General features: G+C 45.7%; 1 protein-coding gene across 1 annotated transcript in view; it reads left to right on the top strand.

Annotated features, from left to right (window-relative positions):
- The first annotated feature begins 2,702 nt into the window (after nucleotides 1-2,702).
- The window catches only part of TNS1 (tensin 1), a 326,036-nt gene continuing 312,976 nt past the window's right edge, over nucleotides 2,703-15,762 (top strand). Inside the window, 1 exon segment of the mRNA XM_018552581.1 lies at nucleotides 2,703-2,805. Coding sequence (XP_018408083.1) covers nucleotides 2,725-2,805 — 81 coding nt within the window. The 5' untranslated portion in view covers nucleotides 2,703-2,724.

The raw sequence follows: 15,762 nt of genomic DNA, 5'->3' as shown, positions 1-15,762 counted from the left end.
ATTGTTCATTCCGGCCAAGCAGTGGCTTTCAGTGGGTGAGTCTCCTTCCTACCTCCCAGCTCTGATCATTCTGATTCATATTTATAGAGGTGAAGCGTTCCCCGACAATGATGGGATCTGTTGTCCTCCTTGAAGGGCCGTCTCCCGGTGTAATAGAAGCCTCAGTTTGCGTTTTTTGGACCTCGCTGGTGTATTGGCCGATGTTCTCTTCTTTCAGACCACAAAACAGAGTCTCCGAGGCCTTGCACACGGCTCAATGGACTTCTTTGTTCAGCTTGGCTTTGAAAATAGCAAATATTTCTTCTCGATCAAATTCATTCCAGTGATGTGTCCCCCGGGGGGGCCCTCTGAACGCCCGACCTGTTCTGAACATCTCCCCTCCTTGTTAGTAGTCAGCCATAAACACGGGGAGATTGCTCCAGCTGTATAAGCAAGCCGGGGCAGCTCTTAGTGCCGGGGATCCATCCGCGCCCAAGTCATTATTTAGACCTATGGAGGGTGACCACACCGGACATCTGGATGGGTGGTTCCGGAAACCGTTCTCGGGGATCAAATGCAGGGCTAGGAAGACTTGAAGTGTAACTAAAGGGGGTCAGAACGTCTGTCAGGTTTTTTTTTGTTTGTATGCAAAGTCCAATTACAGCACCAGACCAACGATCTAACTGTCCAAAACTTTTATACTGGTGTTCAATCAACAGGACAGTATAAAATGGACAACACGTTTCGGGGGCTCAAAGGCCTCCCCCCTCTTCAGGGCTACAAGACTGATATGAATTAAGAATACAAATGGTTGTCAAACCTTCAATTGTATCACTAAAACTCACGACTTTTAATGATAAAATTAATCCACCCATCAAAGGCATTTTGATAGTTGCATCACTGTTCTTCTCTGCATTCTGGTGGGAGGGGCCATCAGGGTGCTGTACATGGCTTCCTGGAATCATCACAGGACCCTGACTCAGTATTGCTCTCAAGAGCCCTCAGCCCTGATGCAAGCCCTGGGCTGGGTCTCGGGAGGAGTTATGCAAATATCAAAATGCCTTGATGGGTGGGTGTCAATCTGGAGAAGTGGGCGGTCCTAGGCTGAAAGTTAGTTCCTAAACGTGTTTTTTTTAGGAACTTCCATTAAAGTCTATTGGGGCCAAAACACAGCAGATGACTCAGATGAGAGCGGGGCCATAGTAAATGATGGGGTTCCTCCAATTGAGGTTTGTAGTTAGACATTCAGGCTACACAACTCTCAGGTGTGAATGGGGCCTTGGGGTGGGGGCGCCATCTTTGCGTTCCCAAATCTGGGCCCCTCACACGACCACTAATATTGTTTTTATTGATGGTGCTCAGAATGCAACTGGAGGAGTGGTGACCACATGGTGGAACAGCAAATACCTCAAGGTGGACCAAAAACTATCCCCCCCCCCCAGAGCCCCCAAATCAGTGGTTATCAACTTATGAGGTATAGGGAGGGCTTAACTGTGGCCCCTGGCATCATCAAAGGGCCACATGTAATGTTCAGTATGTGTAATGTTAAGAGAACTGTCAGAGACTGTAGACCTGCTAGAGGAAAGGATGGTCAGAGACAAATTTGGAGACCAGAGATATAATACAGAAGACACTGGGGAACATGTTACATGAGGCTAGCAGAGATCACTTCTATTGCCTCTTTACAAATCAGTGCTCCTGTTCCAATTCCTTGCTGCTGTACCAAAGGGCCACATGTAGCCCTCGGGCCCCAGGGGCCTAAATGATGTAAATACCCAAGCAAAGAAGACTCAACCTATAACTTAAATGACACTTATTGACTCAAACTGCAAGCTGGACCAGAAACCATGGCAGAGATCTTCCCACCAGAGATCCTAAATCAGATATAAAAAGGGGTCTCAACAAAGAAGACTCCACTTTTTGGCCGATTGGGTCCCCCTGATATTTTTTCGGCTCGTCGTTCGGCCTCTTAAAGCGGCAACAGAATAGACGATGGCAAGTTTGGTCATCCATGGCGATGGCAAAGGCTGGCAGTTGGCAACTTTTTGCGCTGTTCTAAAAGGTGCATCTCCTTGAAGTATCGCTCTTCGGGGCCGTGAAGTATCTCCGCTGTATCCTATTCTGGTCCTCCTATCCCTTCCTCGAGGTATCACTTGGCTTGCAGTGGAGCCAAAAAAAGAAGGAAAAGAAAGACCCCTATTTTTTTCCTAGGAGGCCAAGGAGGTGTGTAAGTGGGGGGTGGGGTGACATAGGGGAGCTGAGGTATACGGTGAAGAGGAAATACCAAAGAATTATTTTTTTCTTCTCCCTCTCTCACTCTCCTCTAAAAAAAAAAAAAGTTTCATGTCGCTGGCAGTGGCTGTGGATGAAGAAGGAGGGGGGTGTAGGAGGAGGGAGCACTAGGCAGACATGACCGCCCCTCTCTTCAGGAGGTGTGAGGACGAGGAGAAACTTAGAAAGAAAGAGGCAGAGACTGTTAGAGAGGGAAAGTGTGATGTGGAGTAACCAGGACAGGGAGATCTCACCCCAACAGCACGTCGCCACCATCGGAAGGGGCGAATAAACCCACCCAACAACCCACAGGGTGCAGGACGCAGCCAATCCCGGAGGAAGCCTAAGGGGTTAATCCTTTTTTTTTTTGCTCGTTACCTGACCGCCATGGAATTGGGCATCCCGGTCCTGCAAAGTCGTGTCGCTGCTTCTGCCTCGGCGTAAAGGATCGGGCCAACGGTTTCACCCCCAACAATGCCCTCTGCGTCACTTTGTCTCCCGCGTCCACGTACAGACCCCAGGATGACCTGGCTTTGCCTGTCCTGCATGCTCTGGGTACGTAGCACGAATTTCGCTCCCATCACGGCTTGTCAGAAGCTGATATCCATGCGAGCCAAAAAAAAAAAAAGAAGGTTTAGAAACTGTTAACTGGTGACAACATCCTTTGTATTGAAGTCATCTGCGTTTGCGGTTTTCCTGGCACCAGCGTTTTCTGTGCAATAAGTATCGGGTGGAGATGCCAGACCACCAAGAGGATTCGTTCTATAACGCACCGATGTGCAAAATGCTATAATCTCTCCCAGCTGATTGCACATGGCCGGTTGCTATGGGTTACTGCATCCTGCACATTGGTCCAGTCATAAGCCAGTGATACTTTGTTACTGTTCTGTATTGTGTCAGGTTATCAGACAGTAATAATCCTTTGCTTATCTTCCCTGTGTTGAGGATGTGATGCTAAAATATTTATTATCTCAGCCGGCCGCTCTTCTTATAAAGTCTGCTGCTCTCAAAGTGGTGAACAATGGTTGCTATGGGTTACTGCATCCTGTACAGTGGCTCATTTAAACCAGTGATACATTGTTACAGTTCTGTATTGTATTAGGTTATCAGAGAGTAATAATCCTTTGCTCATTTTTCCTGTGTGTGTTCCTGTGTGTCCTTTGCCAGCCGCTCTTCTTATAAGTCTGCAGCACTCAAAGTGATGAGCGCTGGTTGCTATGGGTTACTGCATCCTGCACATTGGTGCAGTGATAAGCCAGTGATACATTGTTACAGTTCTGTGTTGTATCAGATGATCAGAGAGTGGTGTAGCTCCTTTGCTTATGTTTCCTCTGAGGATGTGGCATTTCTACCTAAATGCAAAATGATTTATGATCAATCTCTGCTGACCTCTTTTCTTGTAAGTTTGCAGCATTCCGAGCGATGAGTGTTGGCCGGTTGCTATGGGTTACTGCATCCTGCACATTGGTCTAGTGATAAGCCAGTGATACATTGTTACTGTTCTGTATTGTATCAGGTTATCAGAGAGTAATATAAATCCTTTGCTTATGTTTCCTGTGTGTTGAGGATGTGATGTTTCTAATCAGATGCAGAAATATTTATCATCTCAGCCGGCCGCTCTTCTTATAAGTCTGCAGCACCCAAAGTGATGAGCGATGGTTGCTATGGGTTACTGCATCCTCCACAGTGGTTCATTTAAACCAGTGATACATTGTTACAATTCTATGTTTTATCAGACAGTAATAATCCTTTGCTTATCTTTCCTGTGTTGAGGATGTGATGCTAAAATATTTATTATCTCAGCCGGCCGCTCTTCTTATAAGTTTGCAGCACCCAAAGTGATGAGCAGTGGTTGCTATGGGTTACTGCATCCTACACATTGGTGCAGTCATAATTCAGTGATACATTGTTGCAGTTCTGTGTTGTATCAGATTATCATTGTAACATATTGAGGATGTGGCATTTCTAAAGAGATGCAAAAATATTTATCTACTATATCTCTCCCGGCCAAACACACTTCTCAGAGCGATGAGCGCTGGCGTGTTGCTATGGGTTACTGCATCCTGCACATTGGCTCCATTAAACCAGTGATACATTGTAACAGTTCTGTGTGGAATCAGATTATCTTTCCTCTACACCGAGGATGTGACACTTCTAATGAGATTCCAAAATATTTAATGTTTCTCTCGGCTGCCTGCACTTCTTATAAGTCTGCAGTGCTCGGAATGATGGAAGCTGGCTGGTTGCTATGAAGTCTGCAGTGCTCAGAATGGTGGGAGCTGGCTGGTTGCTATGGGTTACTGCATCCTGAACATTGGTCCTGCTATAAACCAGTGATACATTGTTACTGGTCTATGTTACATCAGATTATCTTTCCAACATATTGAGGGTTTGACATTTCTAATGAGATGCAAAAATATTTATCTACTATCTCTCCCAGCCAAACACACTTCTCAGAGTGATGAGCGCTGGCCGGTTGCTATGGGTTACTGTGGGCATCCTGCACATTGGCTCTATTAAACCAGTGATACATTGTTACTGTTCTGTGTTATAACAGATTATCTTCTTCACTGAGGATGTGACATTTCTAATGAGATTCAAAAATATTTAACATTTCTCTCGGCTGACTGCACTCCTTATAAGTCTGCAGTGCTCAGAATGATGGAAGCTGGCTGGTTGCTATGGGTTACTGCATCCTGCACATTGGTCCAGTGATAAACCAGTGATACATTGTTATTGTTCTGTATTGTATGTGATTATCAGAGTATCATTTAGCTGCTTTTCTTTCCTCTACACTGAGGATGTGATATTTCAAATGCAAGAAAAATATATTTTATTATCTCTTCCCGCCAACCGCAAAACTCTTAAGTCTGTAGCGCTCGGAGTGGTAGAAGCTGGCCGGTTGCTATGGGTTACTGTGTCTTCCGCATTGGTTGAATTAAACCAGTAATACATTGTGACTGTTCCATATCAGATCAGAATGGGATTCATCTCCTTTGCCGAGTTTCTCCTTTACATTGAGGATGTGACATTTCATTAGAGGCAAAATGATTTATTGTCTCTCTCAGCTGATGGAACTTTTCAGACTGGGCTGGTGTAATGAGCGGTGTGCCTCAGGGTTCTGTGCTGGGTCCCATATTGTTCAACTTATTTATTAATGACATCGGGGAGGGTGTTAACAGCTATATTTCCGTGTTTGCGGATGACACCAAAATAGGGAGGGTAATAGACACGGACTTAGACACTATAACATTACAGGAGGACCTGGATAAAATAGGGGAGGGGGCATTAATGTGGCAGATGAGGTTTAATGTCGATAAATGCAAAGTAATGCACTTTGGAATTAAAAATAAACAAATGGGTTATACAATTATGGGGGTGCCGCTAGGGAAGTCAGAAATGGAGAAGGATTTGGGGGTCATTGTAGACCACAAACTGAAAGGTAGTTTGCAGTGCCAGGCTGCTGTAAACAAAGCTAGCAGGGTCTTGTCCCGTATTAAGAAGGGGATGTATTGCAGGGACAAGTCTATAATTTTGCCACTTTATAGATCATTGGTTCGACCTCATCTGGAGTACGCGGTCCAGTTCTGGTCACCAGTACTAAGAAAAGATGTCCTTGAGTTGGAAAAAGTCCAGCGGAGGGCAACCAAACTAATTAGGGGTATGGAGGACCAGAGCTACGAGACAAGGCTACTAAATTTAAACATGTTCACATTAGAGGTGAGGAGATTAAGGGGGGATATGATTTCCATGTACAAAATGTTCAATGGTGGCAGCAACATTAGCGATAAACTGTTTAAAATTAACTCCGTTACAAAAACTAGAGGCCATCACCTAAAATTGGTGGAAAAAAAATTCCAGCACAAGGGGCGAAGGGGGTTCTTCACAGTAAGATCAGTTAGGGTCTGGAACTCACTGCCACAGGCGGTGATTTCAGCAAATAATGTGGAATTGTTCAAGAAACTTTTGGACGATTTCTTAAGGGACCGTAATATACAGGGGTACGGGTACTCCTAGAATGAGATCCTAATAGGTTGGACTTGATGGACTAATGTCTTTATTCAACCTCAAATACTATGTAACTATGTAACTTCTTAGAAGTCTGCAGCAGTCAGAGCGATGAACACTGGCCGGTTGCTGTGGGTTACTGCATCCTGGCTATTGGTTTAGTTAGAGCAGTGATCCATTGTTATGATTCTGTGTTGTATTGGAATATTTTTCCAACATATTGAGGATGTGACATTTCTAATAAGATGGAAAAATATTTATCTGCTATCTTTCTCCTCTGTACATGTCTGCAGCACAAGCAGTGATGGAAGCTGGCCGGTTGCTATGGGTTACTGCATCCTGCACCTTGATGATAAAACATTTATACATTCTTACCGTTCTGTGTTCTATTTGTCTCCTTTGCTCTCCATTGATCAGAAAGATGTAATATTTCCAGTTGGAATACAAAAATCTTTGAGATTTCGGTTGGCCGTGGACAGCAGATACCGGACAGGAAGTAAGACCGCCATCTGTCCATCAAATAAGAGGCACTCAGCCAGGACCTGCCGTAATCTCCTACCGGCGTCAGCCAATTGTGGTTCAGGGCTGGTGCAGACCTGGGAAATCTGGGGACCGCACGATCGTGCACAGTTGCCATTGCCGCGCGGCCCCATTGATTTCAATGGAGTTACATCCGTACCGCAATCGCAGAAAAAACATGCACTTTTTTTGGTGGCGCACGTTTTAGCCGCGGTCGTGTTCGATTGCATGGGTGGAATCCTGCGTGATCGTCCCGGCGCAACTGCGGCACATTTAGAAAATAATGGCACCGCCAGCGCGATCGGCAGCGGTGGGTGACTCCGCGATATTGTGGTATTGTGCGCGATTGCCGCGCGGTCACAGATCGCGCAGGTTTGCACGTGGCCTAAGGCACAAGCACTGTGCATGTCAGTTATCGCTCGCCGGTCCGTTTTTCCTCCATGTTGGAAAATAAGTCACAGCAAATCACTGTTCAAATATAAATGATGAAACGTTGGGAGGTTTTTGTTCCATTTTAGGATTTTCATGATTTATACGGCGGTCGGGGTTCCATACAAGTCGCTGAGTGTATGGGGTGCTCAAAGGCCAATTAATATGCCAATAGATTTTCATGCAAACATGGGGAGGCCATACAAACTCCATGCAGATACTGTCCAGGACTGAGCACTTTAGTTTAATGCTAATCGTTCTCCTTAGCATCCTCTGCATTATGTAGAACCGAAATGTACAATTTGTAGTCCTTCAGCTGCTGCAGAACAAGTCTCAGCATACCTAAAGCCTGCACACCCTAGCTTTGCTCTGTGTTGGGCCCTGGTCCCCTATTGCACCCCTTTCCTCAAAACACGGTCCATCTTTTAGGTCCATATAAAGAACTGACAAGGTTCTTATCACGCCGAGCCGCGTCCGCCCCGGATATTTATACACGGCTTATTTTTATAAGATGGAAAAGTAGCGACGCCGTCCCTGGCAACCGGGCAAATGTTTATTTTTTGTGTTTCGTCTTGTTCCGCGGAGGAATGCGCTCGTTAGGGTCAGCACAACTAGGATGAGAAAGCAAGAGCGAGTTGGTTTAATAAGGAAAATAAATGCCTCAGCTGGGAGCTGACTCCTGGGTTGTATACTGAGGTCGTGTGCATTCCTTGACTCTGAGAAGAGCAGCTCACACGTCTCATTCTGATATTTTGTGGCCATTTTTCTTAACTTGCGTTATGTGGTATTCTTTTTGTAGAGCCCTTTTGATGTTGACTTAAAATGTGTATTTCACCATTGAAGTATTGATGGAAGCAGTGCCGGTGTTCTATAGAAATCTCCAACTCATGGAAAGCTCCAACTCATCGAAATCTCCCACTACCTCACTTCCGGTGCTCAGAAAGACTGGAGCTCTGTACAGTTGCGGTGCGTATGCGCGCATAGCGTTTTCAGAATACTCGTCGAGTTTGCCACCTGCTGAATATTGTTAAAATTCAGCTGTACAGAGCTCCGCCAGTCTTTGTGTTTGGCAGTCTAACGCCGTCTGGTCAAAATCTCCAACTTGCAAGTACCCGGCAGTGAGGTAGTTGGAGCTTTCGACGAGTTGGAGCTCTCAATAGAACACCGGGACAAGGTGCTTTCGGCTAACTAATCGATTTTGAAAATAATCGTTAGCTGCAGCTCTATTTAACACCCAAGGCAAAACGGCCAAAGTACGCCTCCCCCACATGGACTGGGAACCACAGGAGCAGCAACGGTTTCTGGTCTTGCTCTTTGTGCCCCACTTCATGCTGAGGTGCCTCTTCTGGCTACCCCTCGCCCTGCAGTGTGGTATTGATGGAAGCAGTGCTGGGACAAGGTCCTTTAACACCCAAGGCAAAACGGCCAAAGTACGCCTCCCCCACATGGACTGGGAACTACAGGAGCAGCAACAGTTGCTGGTCTTGCTCTTTGTGCCCCCCTACTGCTGAGGTGCCCAAGGCGGCTTCCTCTCCTCCCTACCCCTCGCCCTGGCCCTGCAGTGTGGTATTGTTGGAAGCATGCTGGGGGCAAGGCTCGGGTGCGTCATCGGTCTGAAAACATTTGCTGACAAAAAAGTGTCCGTTTTCCTGTGGCTGATGCATGATACACATTCATACCGTTTATAAGAGGTATTGCACTGCGGAGTCAGGGTACCTATGATATGCTTTATATATGATTTCTGCATATCGCATTTCTGTCGTCATAAACATCTAGTAAATCATTACCAGAAAGATATTTAAATTTACTTCAGTCTCCCCTCCCCCAGTGATCAGTCTGCTGCAGGCAGGAGCAAGCATTTCCTCAGTCTCCCCTCCCCCAGTGATCAGTCTGCTGCAGGCAGGAGGAAGCATTCCCTGTCTCTCCTCCCCCAGCGATCAGTCTGCTGCAGGCAGGAGGAACCATTCCCTGTCTCTCCTCCCCCAGTGATCAGTGATTTTTTTTTGGGGGGGACAAAGAATGCACTTGGCTGCCAAAACGCTCCTTGTAGCATCTGTGCTGCTCCCGTGCATGGCCCGCTCTATAGATCTGCATTATGTAATAATAAGTGCTATCGCATTTGCCGGCACCGAATGCCAAGTGTGAGCCGCTCGCCTGAACTAATGAGGCTTGTATCGCTGTGGCAAAAGCTGATTTATTGCTGATGTGTGATTGCGTAACATCATTTAATGGTCGAGCAGAGAGGAGGCTCACTAATGGCGAGTTATATAATAGATTTTGTAGGAAGTGTGCAGGGTTTCGTCTACACCAGCGGGTGCCGTCAGGTGATGGGATTTGGGTTTTCCTGGCACGTGCTGCTGATGGAGGAAGGAGTAGATGGACCGTGTGAAGAGCGAAGCTGCAGAGATGATGGCGAAGGGATGTTATCATTTAGCTGTGATGGATTAAAGTGGACCTGATATTACAATTCACAGGTTGCATCCATCATCATAGAGCGTGCTTCCAAACCACAATTCCTTGTAAGTGATTAGGTTCCCCTTCCGCCCATTAAAGTGACACTAAACTCAGGAGGTAAACTTTAACATTCCATTCAAGTCCCTGAACTATGAATACCAGCTGTACTTTAAACAGCAATGCCATCAATTGGGCTACAAACAATAATGATTTTATTTAATAACTTACCTTCTCTTCTTCTGGCTGTTTTCTGGTGGGGGAGTCTGTGTGGGTCCATCTCAGACAGCGCGCCCGTGCACTCAGGCGGCTGTTTGCTGGGTCTTTACGGCCGAGGCCCAGTGCTGCCCCCTGAAGTGCCTGCCGGCTTTTTTTTATTCTTGGCTTCCCTTCGCCCCCCCCCCATCTCTGCCCCGGGGCTGTGTTTGGATGGATACTGGGCCCCCCCTCTAGGCTCAGGCCCCGGTGCGGGAGCACCGGCCGCACCGGCGGTAGTTCCGCCACTGCTCCCATACATGTAATAATACAGCTCTCATACATGTAATAATACAGCTCCCATACATGTAATAATACATCTCCCATACATGTAGTAATACATCTCCCATATATGTAATAATACAGCTTCCATACATGTAATAATACATCTCCCATACATGTATTCTATCTGTATCTTTATCTCTTTGCCTGGAGTTCAGCAGCAAAACAAAACACTTGACACAATATTCTATGTAACGGATGAGAAGTAAATTGCGGAGACATTTGCAGGCGGAAATCTTTCTGATCCGGGACAGTTGGTGACCAGAGACTTGTATTTCTCCAGCAGCTGGAGAGCCCCGGGTCACAGAGTCCTAATTAGGATGTAGAGGAGAACAGAATGATCTTTCTCAGGTAAATCTTTTCCTGGATCCTGGTGATGGTCTGAGTGTTATTTTGTGTACGGATCCTCACGCTAAGAGCACATCTGTCCCGGTATAAAGTTACAGCCTTGTGACACGCCGGCCTGCTGGACACTCATCTCATGAAACCCGCACACCAACAATCTGATGGTAAGATTTCACAAATCAACATATTGCTAATCTAATTATTCAGGGACAGTGTGTGCTGAGATCTTCATTCAAATACAGTGTTGATTGGCTAAAAAAGAAAATGTCTTTTCAGATTGAACATACAAATTGCATGCAGACTGTGCTCCTAGCGGGTACAGGACACTCCAACGCTGCAGGGCACAAGTGCTGATCAGTTAAAGGCGAACTATGGCCTCCCATTAAAACAAATATGTTCTGCAGCACTTAATTATAAGTCTGTTTCCGTGTACGTTGTTCTCTTAGTCCCCCTGCAAAGTCCCACAAATACCTGATAAGCCTGCCAGTCAAATCCACCCAATTCATCTTCCTGTATTGGAGTGGCAACAATGCTGCACTGCTCCTGATTTCAGAGCAGAGTTGCCACTCTCCTGTAGGTTGTGCCTGCACTACAATGGTATAAAACAATGTTGCAGGGGAAAAGACTATCAGCATTGTCACTGCTGATTCACAAGCCTGTCAATCAGCACCTGGCCACACCTAGTCCTGCCCACTACTGTTGCTGAAAGCCTCCCGCTGTGAGCTGCAGTGCTGGGTGGGGGAGCGTGTGAGACACAAATGAAGATGGATTTTGCTCGGTCTGGAAAAATAAAGTCCGCTTATTGTCAACTTTAGCTGTACTTTAAGCACTTATTGAGTCTCCCGAGAGAATGGATGAATGTACGGACGGATGAGTGGACATAGATAGACCAACAGAGAGCTATGGAAAAACAGATATAGATAGACAGACAGAAAGCTGGACAGATATAGGTAAACAAGCAGATAGATAAATATAGATAGATTGACAGATAGACGGACAGTTCTAGGTAGAAGGACAGATAGATGGACCAGATATAGATAGAGAGGCAGTCAGATGGACAATATAGATAGGCAGACAGATAAATGGACAGAGATAGATAAGTAGATGGACAGATATAGATAATCAGACATTTATAGATAGTTGGACAAATAGATGAACAGATGTGGATAGACAGACAGATAAGATGGAAAGATAGAGGGACAGATAGATAGACAGGCAGACATATAGAGGGACAGATATGATAGATGGAAAGATAGAGCGACAGATATAGATAGATGGACATATAGAGGGACAGATATAATAGATGGAAAGATAGAGGGACAGATATAATAGACGGACATATAGAGGGACAGCTATAGGTAGACGGACATATAGAGGGACAGATATGGATAGACGGACCTATGGAGGGACAGATATAGACGGACACAAAGAGGGACCAATCTAGATAGACGGACATATAGAGGGACCGATCTAGATAGACGGACATATAGAGGGACCGATCTAGATAGACGGACATATAGAGGGACAGATATAGTTAGACGGACATATAGAGGGACAGATATAGTTAGACGGACATATAGAGGGACAGATATAGTTAGACGGACATATAGAGGGACAGATATAGTTAGACGGACATATAGAGGGACAGATATAGATAGACGGACATATAGAGGGACAGATATGGATAGACGGACATATAGAGGGACAGATATGATAGATGGAAAGATAGAAGGACAGATATGGATAGACGGACATATAGAGGGACAGATCTGGACAGAAGGATGGATGGATGGACAGATCTACCCATAGTTATCTTGAAACTCTGTATCCAGCTACACATAATCATAGTACATATCTCTGCTACAAAGTTTCTAGTGTGACCTGGCTCTTATAGAAACTGCAATTCCTAGAAAAATAAATTATTTCTTCTCCTCCTTATTGTTTATCAGACATACTGAAAGATGAAATGAAAACACGCAGCGTTATTCGTAAAGTCTCCAGCTGTAGGGTCCGGTATTCCGGGTTGATATTCGGAAATATTCCATGTCTTCCTTGTGACTTGCTCCTCCGTCCTTCGTCATTTCGGGTCTTTGTGTTGCTCACACCATTGCCCGAGGCTCCGAGGGGTCAGCAGACATTTGTGACAAAACTTTTCAGTGTCACTCTGAAGACAATTTAATGAACTTCTCTGCAGGTAATATGGAGTTCAGTGATCCATGTTTATTGGCTGGTTGTGTAGATAACATTTGCAAAAGACCTGAGCTGTATCAAACCTTGGGAGTGTAAAGCTGTCCATACAATCTTAGAATTTCGGCCGATTTACAAGAATTGGCTGAAATTTGAAAGGCTCTTTCACGCCAGTCTAGTATTTTTTCACATTGGAGGAACGCCAGTCACCACAAGGGCTCACAGGAAACAATTGTTTTCTATGTGTCCGGTTCACACTACAATGCATATGGGAGGTGTGGTGCAGAAAAATGCAGATGTGTATAGTCCGCTAAAGACAATAAAATGTATCGGTAAACTAAAAATGAATTTACAATGTAACACTTCTCAAGGTTGGAGCTGAGTGGCTGTGATATATTAGAACAGCATTTCTCTACCTCTTTTCAAACCCTTTAAAAGTATCCAAAATCTCGAGGCAACCCAGTCTAAAATGTAAAAAAATTACATGTGACGTATCCAAAATCCATACCAGACCCTTATCCCTTCATATTAGAGTCCCTCCTTCAAATCTGGAGCCCCTTAACATCAGAGCAGCCTCCCCCCTTTCATATCAGAGTTTCCCTTTACATTAGGAGCCCCCTCCTTTCACATTTATAAGGGTCCCTTTCCTTCATATCAGAGTCCCACCCCCCCCTTCCATATCAAAGTCCCCCATTCACATAAGGGTTCTACCACCACATCAGGAGTCACAGCTGTGCCAGTATGGCAGAGAGTGGAAGGTGGAGCAGACCTGGATGGAGGTGAACGTTTCGAGGCACCCTTGAGGAAGCCACAAGGCACTCTGATTGGAACAGGCTGCATCAGACATTCTGTATTTGAGAGTAAGGAGCCTGGGGTGGGCCAGTTTGGGCATCTCTCTCCTGTGTCAGGTGCTCCCCAGATACCTGGAACAAAAAGAATTGGGGCAAGTTTTTCCAAAAAGTTACCTTTCTTAGGCTCCATTCAAATATAGCGTTTGCGTTTCCCACCCCAAATTCTTTAAACTGCACGGATTCCGCTCGTTTGCTGCTATTACTATATCCGCGAACATGCGGAATCCGTCCAAAAAAATGCGCTTTCACTATTTTGCGGGCCTCGTGGTTTCGTAAGGCACGGCCGTTGCAAAAGTCTGAACAATGCATATTAAAGTGCAGAGGCTCGTACGGCCGAATACGCGCACACCACCGATCCTGTGTGACTGGAGGCTAAATATTTGTACCTTCGTGTCTTATAACGCTGCAACTGCCATTGCCATCTATTATCCCTGTCCTCTCCAGTGAGGTCCGAGACGCTTCATCTTATCGCCCGCCGCCGCTGACTGACATCTCATCGCCGGCCGCCGCTGACTGACATCTCATCGCCGGCCGCTCACCGCCAGCTGTCAGGTGAGCAAGCCTGCAGTTTGAATCCCGTGCCCGGGTCTGCGAAAGGGCTGTACCCGGGCACAGGATTACAAACCCGGACTGTCCGGGTCATTCCCGTACGGGTGGCAACCCTATTCAGCAGGCAGTGCACATCGTAATGACAGGGTGTGTATCAGACGGCTCTGATTTTCATTCCTCACATCTGTTTACACTTTTCTATAAATAATGTCCACTGCCCGGATTCTATTCTACAAAACGGGCTTTTTACATTGTTATTTTTCAAGACAACAAACAAGAGGAATAAAGCTGAACAACCACATTGTAACCTGATTGATTGTATCTCTGCCAAATCGATTTACCAAAACTTTGTAGTGTGATGGCTCACCTAATCAATCATTCAATTTGTATCCAATCAGAGAGGCTCAAAAGTCTACTATCCACTACAACCCGCTTGTATTGTGTGTGGTCACCTTGGGTCATAGCACCCAATGAGATTTCTTCTCTTGTTGTATTCGAATATTCATACCAGTGAAGAGTGATTGCTGATTGGCTGCTTCGGGTTATTGCAGTGAATATTACTCTTCGCCATACCACAGAGCCATATTCATATTTTAGTTATGTTATTTGGGTCTAGAGATGCGGAGAAAACAATTTCCTGTTTGGATCCTTCCAGGGTGTTTGTTACCTAGATGACCGAGAGAGCTCTGATACTGAATTGTTTCATTATACTATAGTTCAGTATGTTGATTGAAGGGCTCTACCTCCTATCTATATGTCTCTTTATCTATTGATTGAGCCTTCTCTGCCCTGCTCCTTTCTCTCTGCCTCTTTGTTTGTCTCTGTCTCTCTCCCCCCCCTCCTCTCTGTCTATCTCTCTCTCCCTCTCTCGGTCTCTCTCCCTCCCTCGCTCTCTCATGCTCTCACTCCCATCTCTCTCCCTGTCTCCATCTCTCGCTCTTGCGTGTTCTCTCTCCATCTCTCTCTCTCCATCTCTCTCCCCCATCTTTCTCTCTCTCTCCATATCTCACTCTCTTGTGCGCTCTCTCTCTCTCTCTCTCTCTCCATCTCTCTCCTTCTCTCGCTCTCTCCCGCTCTCTATCTATCCATCCGTGTAGGCTCTTAGTAATGTGTTCTTGGAAGAATCATATCTTATACTGAGGTTTGTAATATCACAAATTGAGAAACATTTGTGTATTGTGCTGAGTTCTCCTCCAAATGACACAATGTGACATCACTTCAGCAATAAAGTGCCCCTGGAAATAATGTGAAAAGGATCCTATGAGAATAGAAATATTCTGCCCTCTGAGGTTCCCTTTATTAGGAACTCTGCATGGGTCCCACCAAATTCCCCATTCCCGCATGGCTCCGGATGGTCATACACATATTAGTGTAACGGCTCTCGCCTTGGCATTTCTGAATGGCAATCACTGAGCACCTCAGATCATGGTCCAGCCTGCGGTGTTATGTCTGGCCGTATGGTCATCCTCCCTAGGATGTGGCAGCCCTGAAGGACATAATTAATGGACTTGTTGTTCTGGATGTCTCCAGATTCTTTCATTCCCCTCTCGGGAGTCAAGTTGGGATGTGTGCAGGGGTCACAGAGGAGTATGAGCTGAAGAGGCCTCTCTCTTTATTACCCTGTAAAATCCTCAGG

The sequence above is a fragment of the Nanorana parkeri genome, unplaced genomic scaffold (assembly GCF_000935625.1).
Source record: "Nanorana parkeri isolate BGI_ZX_2015 unplaced genomic scaffold, ASM93562v1 scaffold92, whole genome shotgun sequence".
Taxonomy (NCBI): Eukaryota; Metazoa; Chordata; class Amphibia; order Anura; family Dicroglossidae; genus Nanorana; species Nanorana parkeri.
Note: the sequence above shows the minus strand (reverse complement) of the source record. Positions and strands in the feature narration are given on the sequence as shown.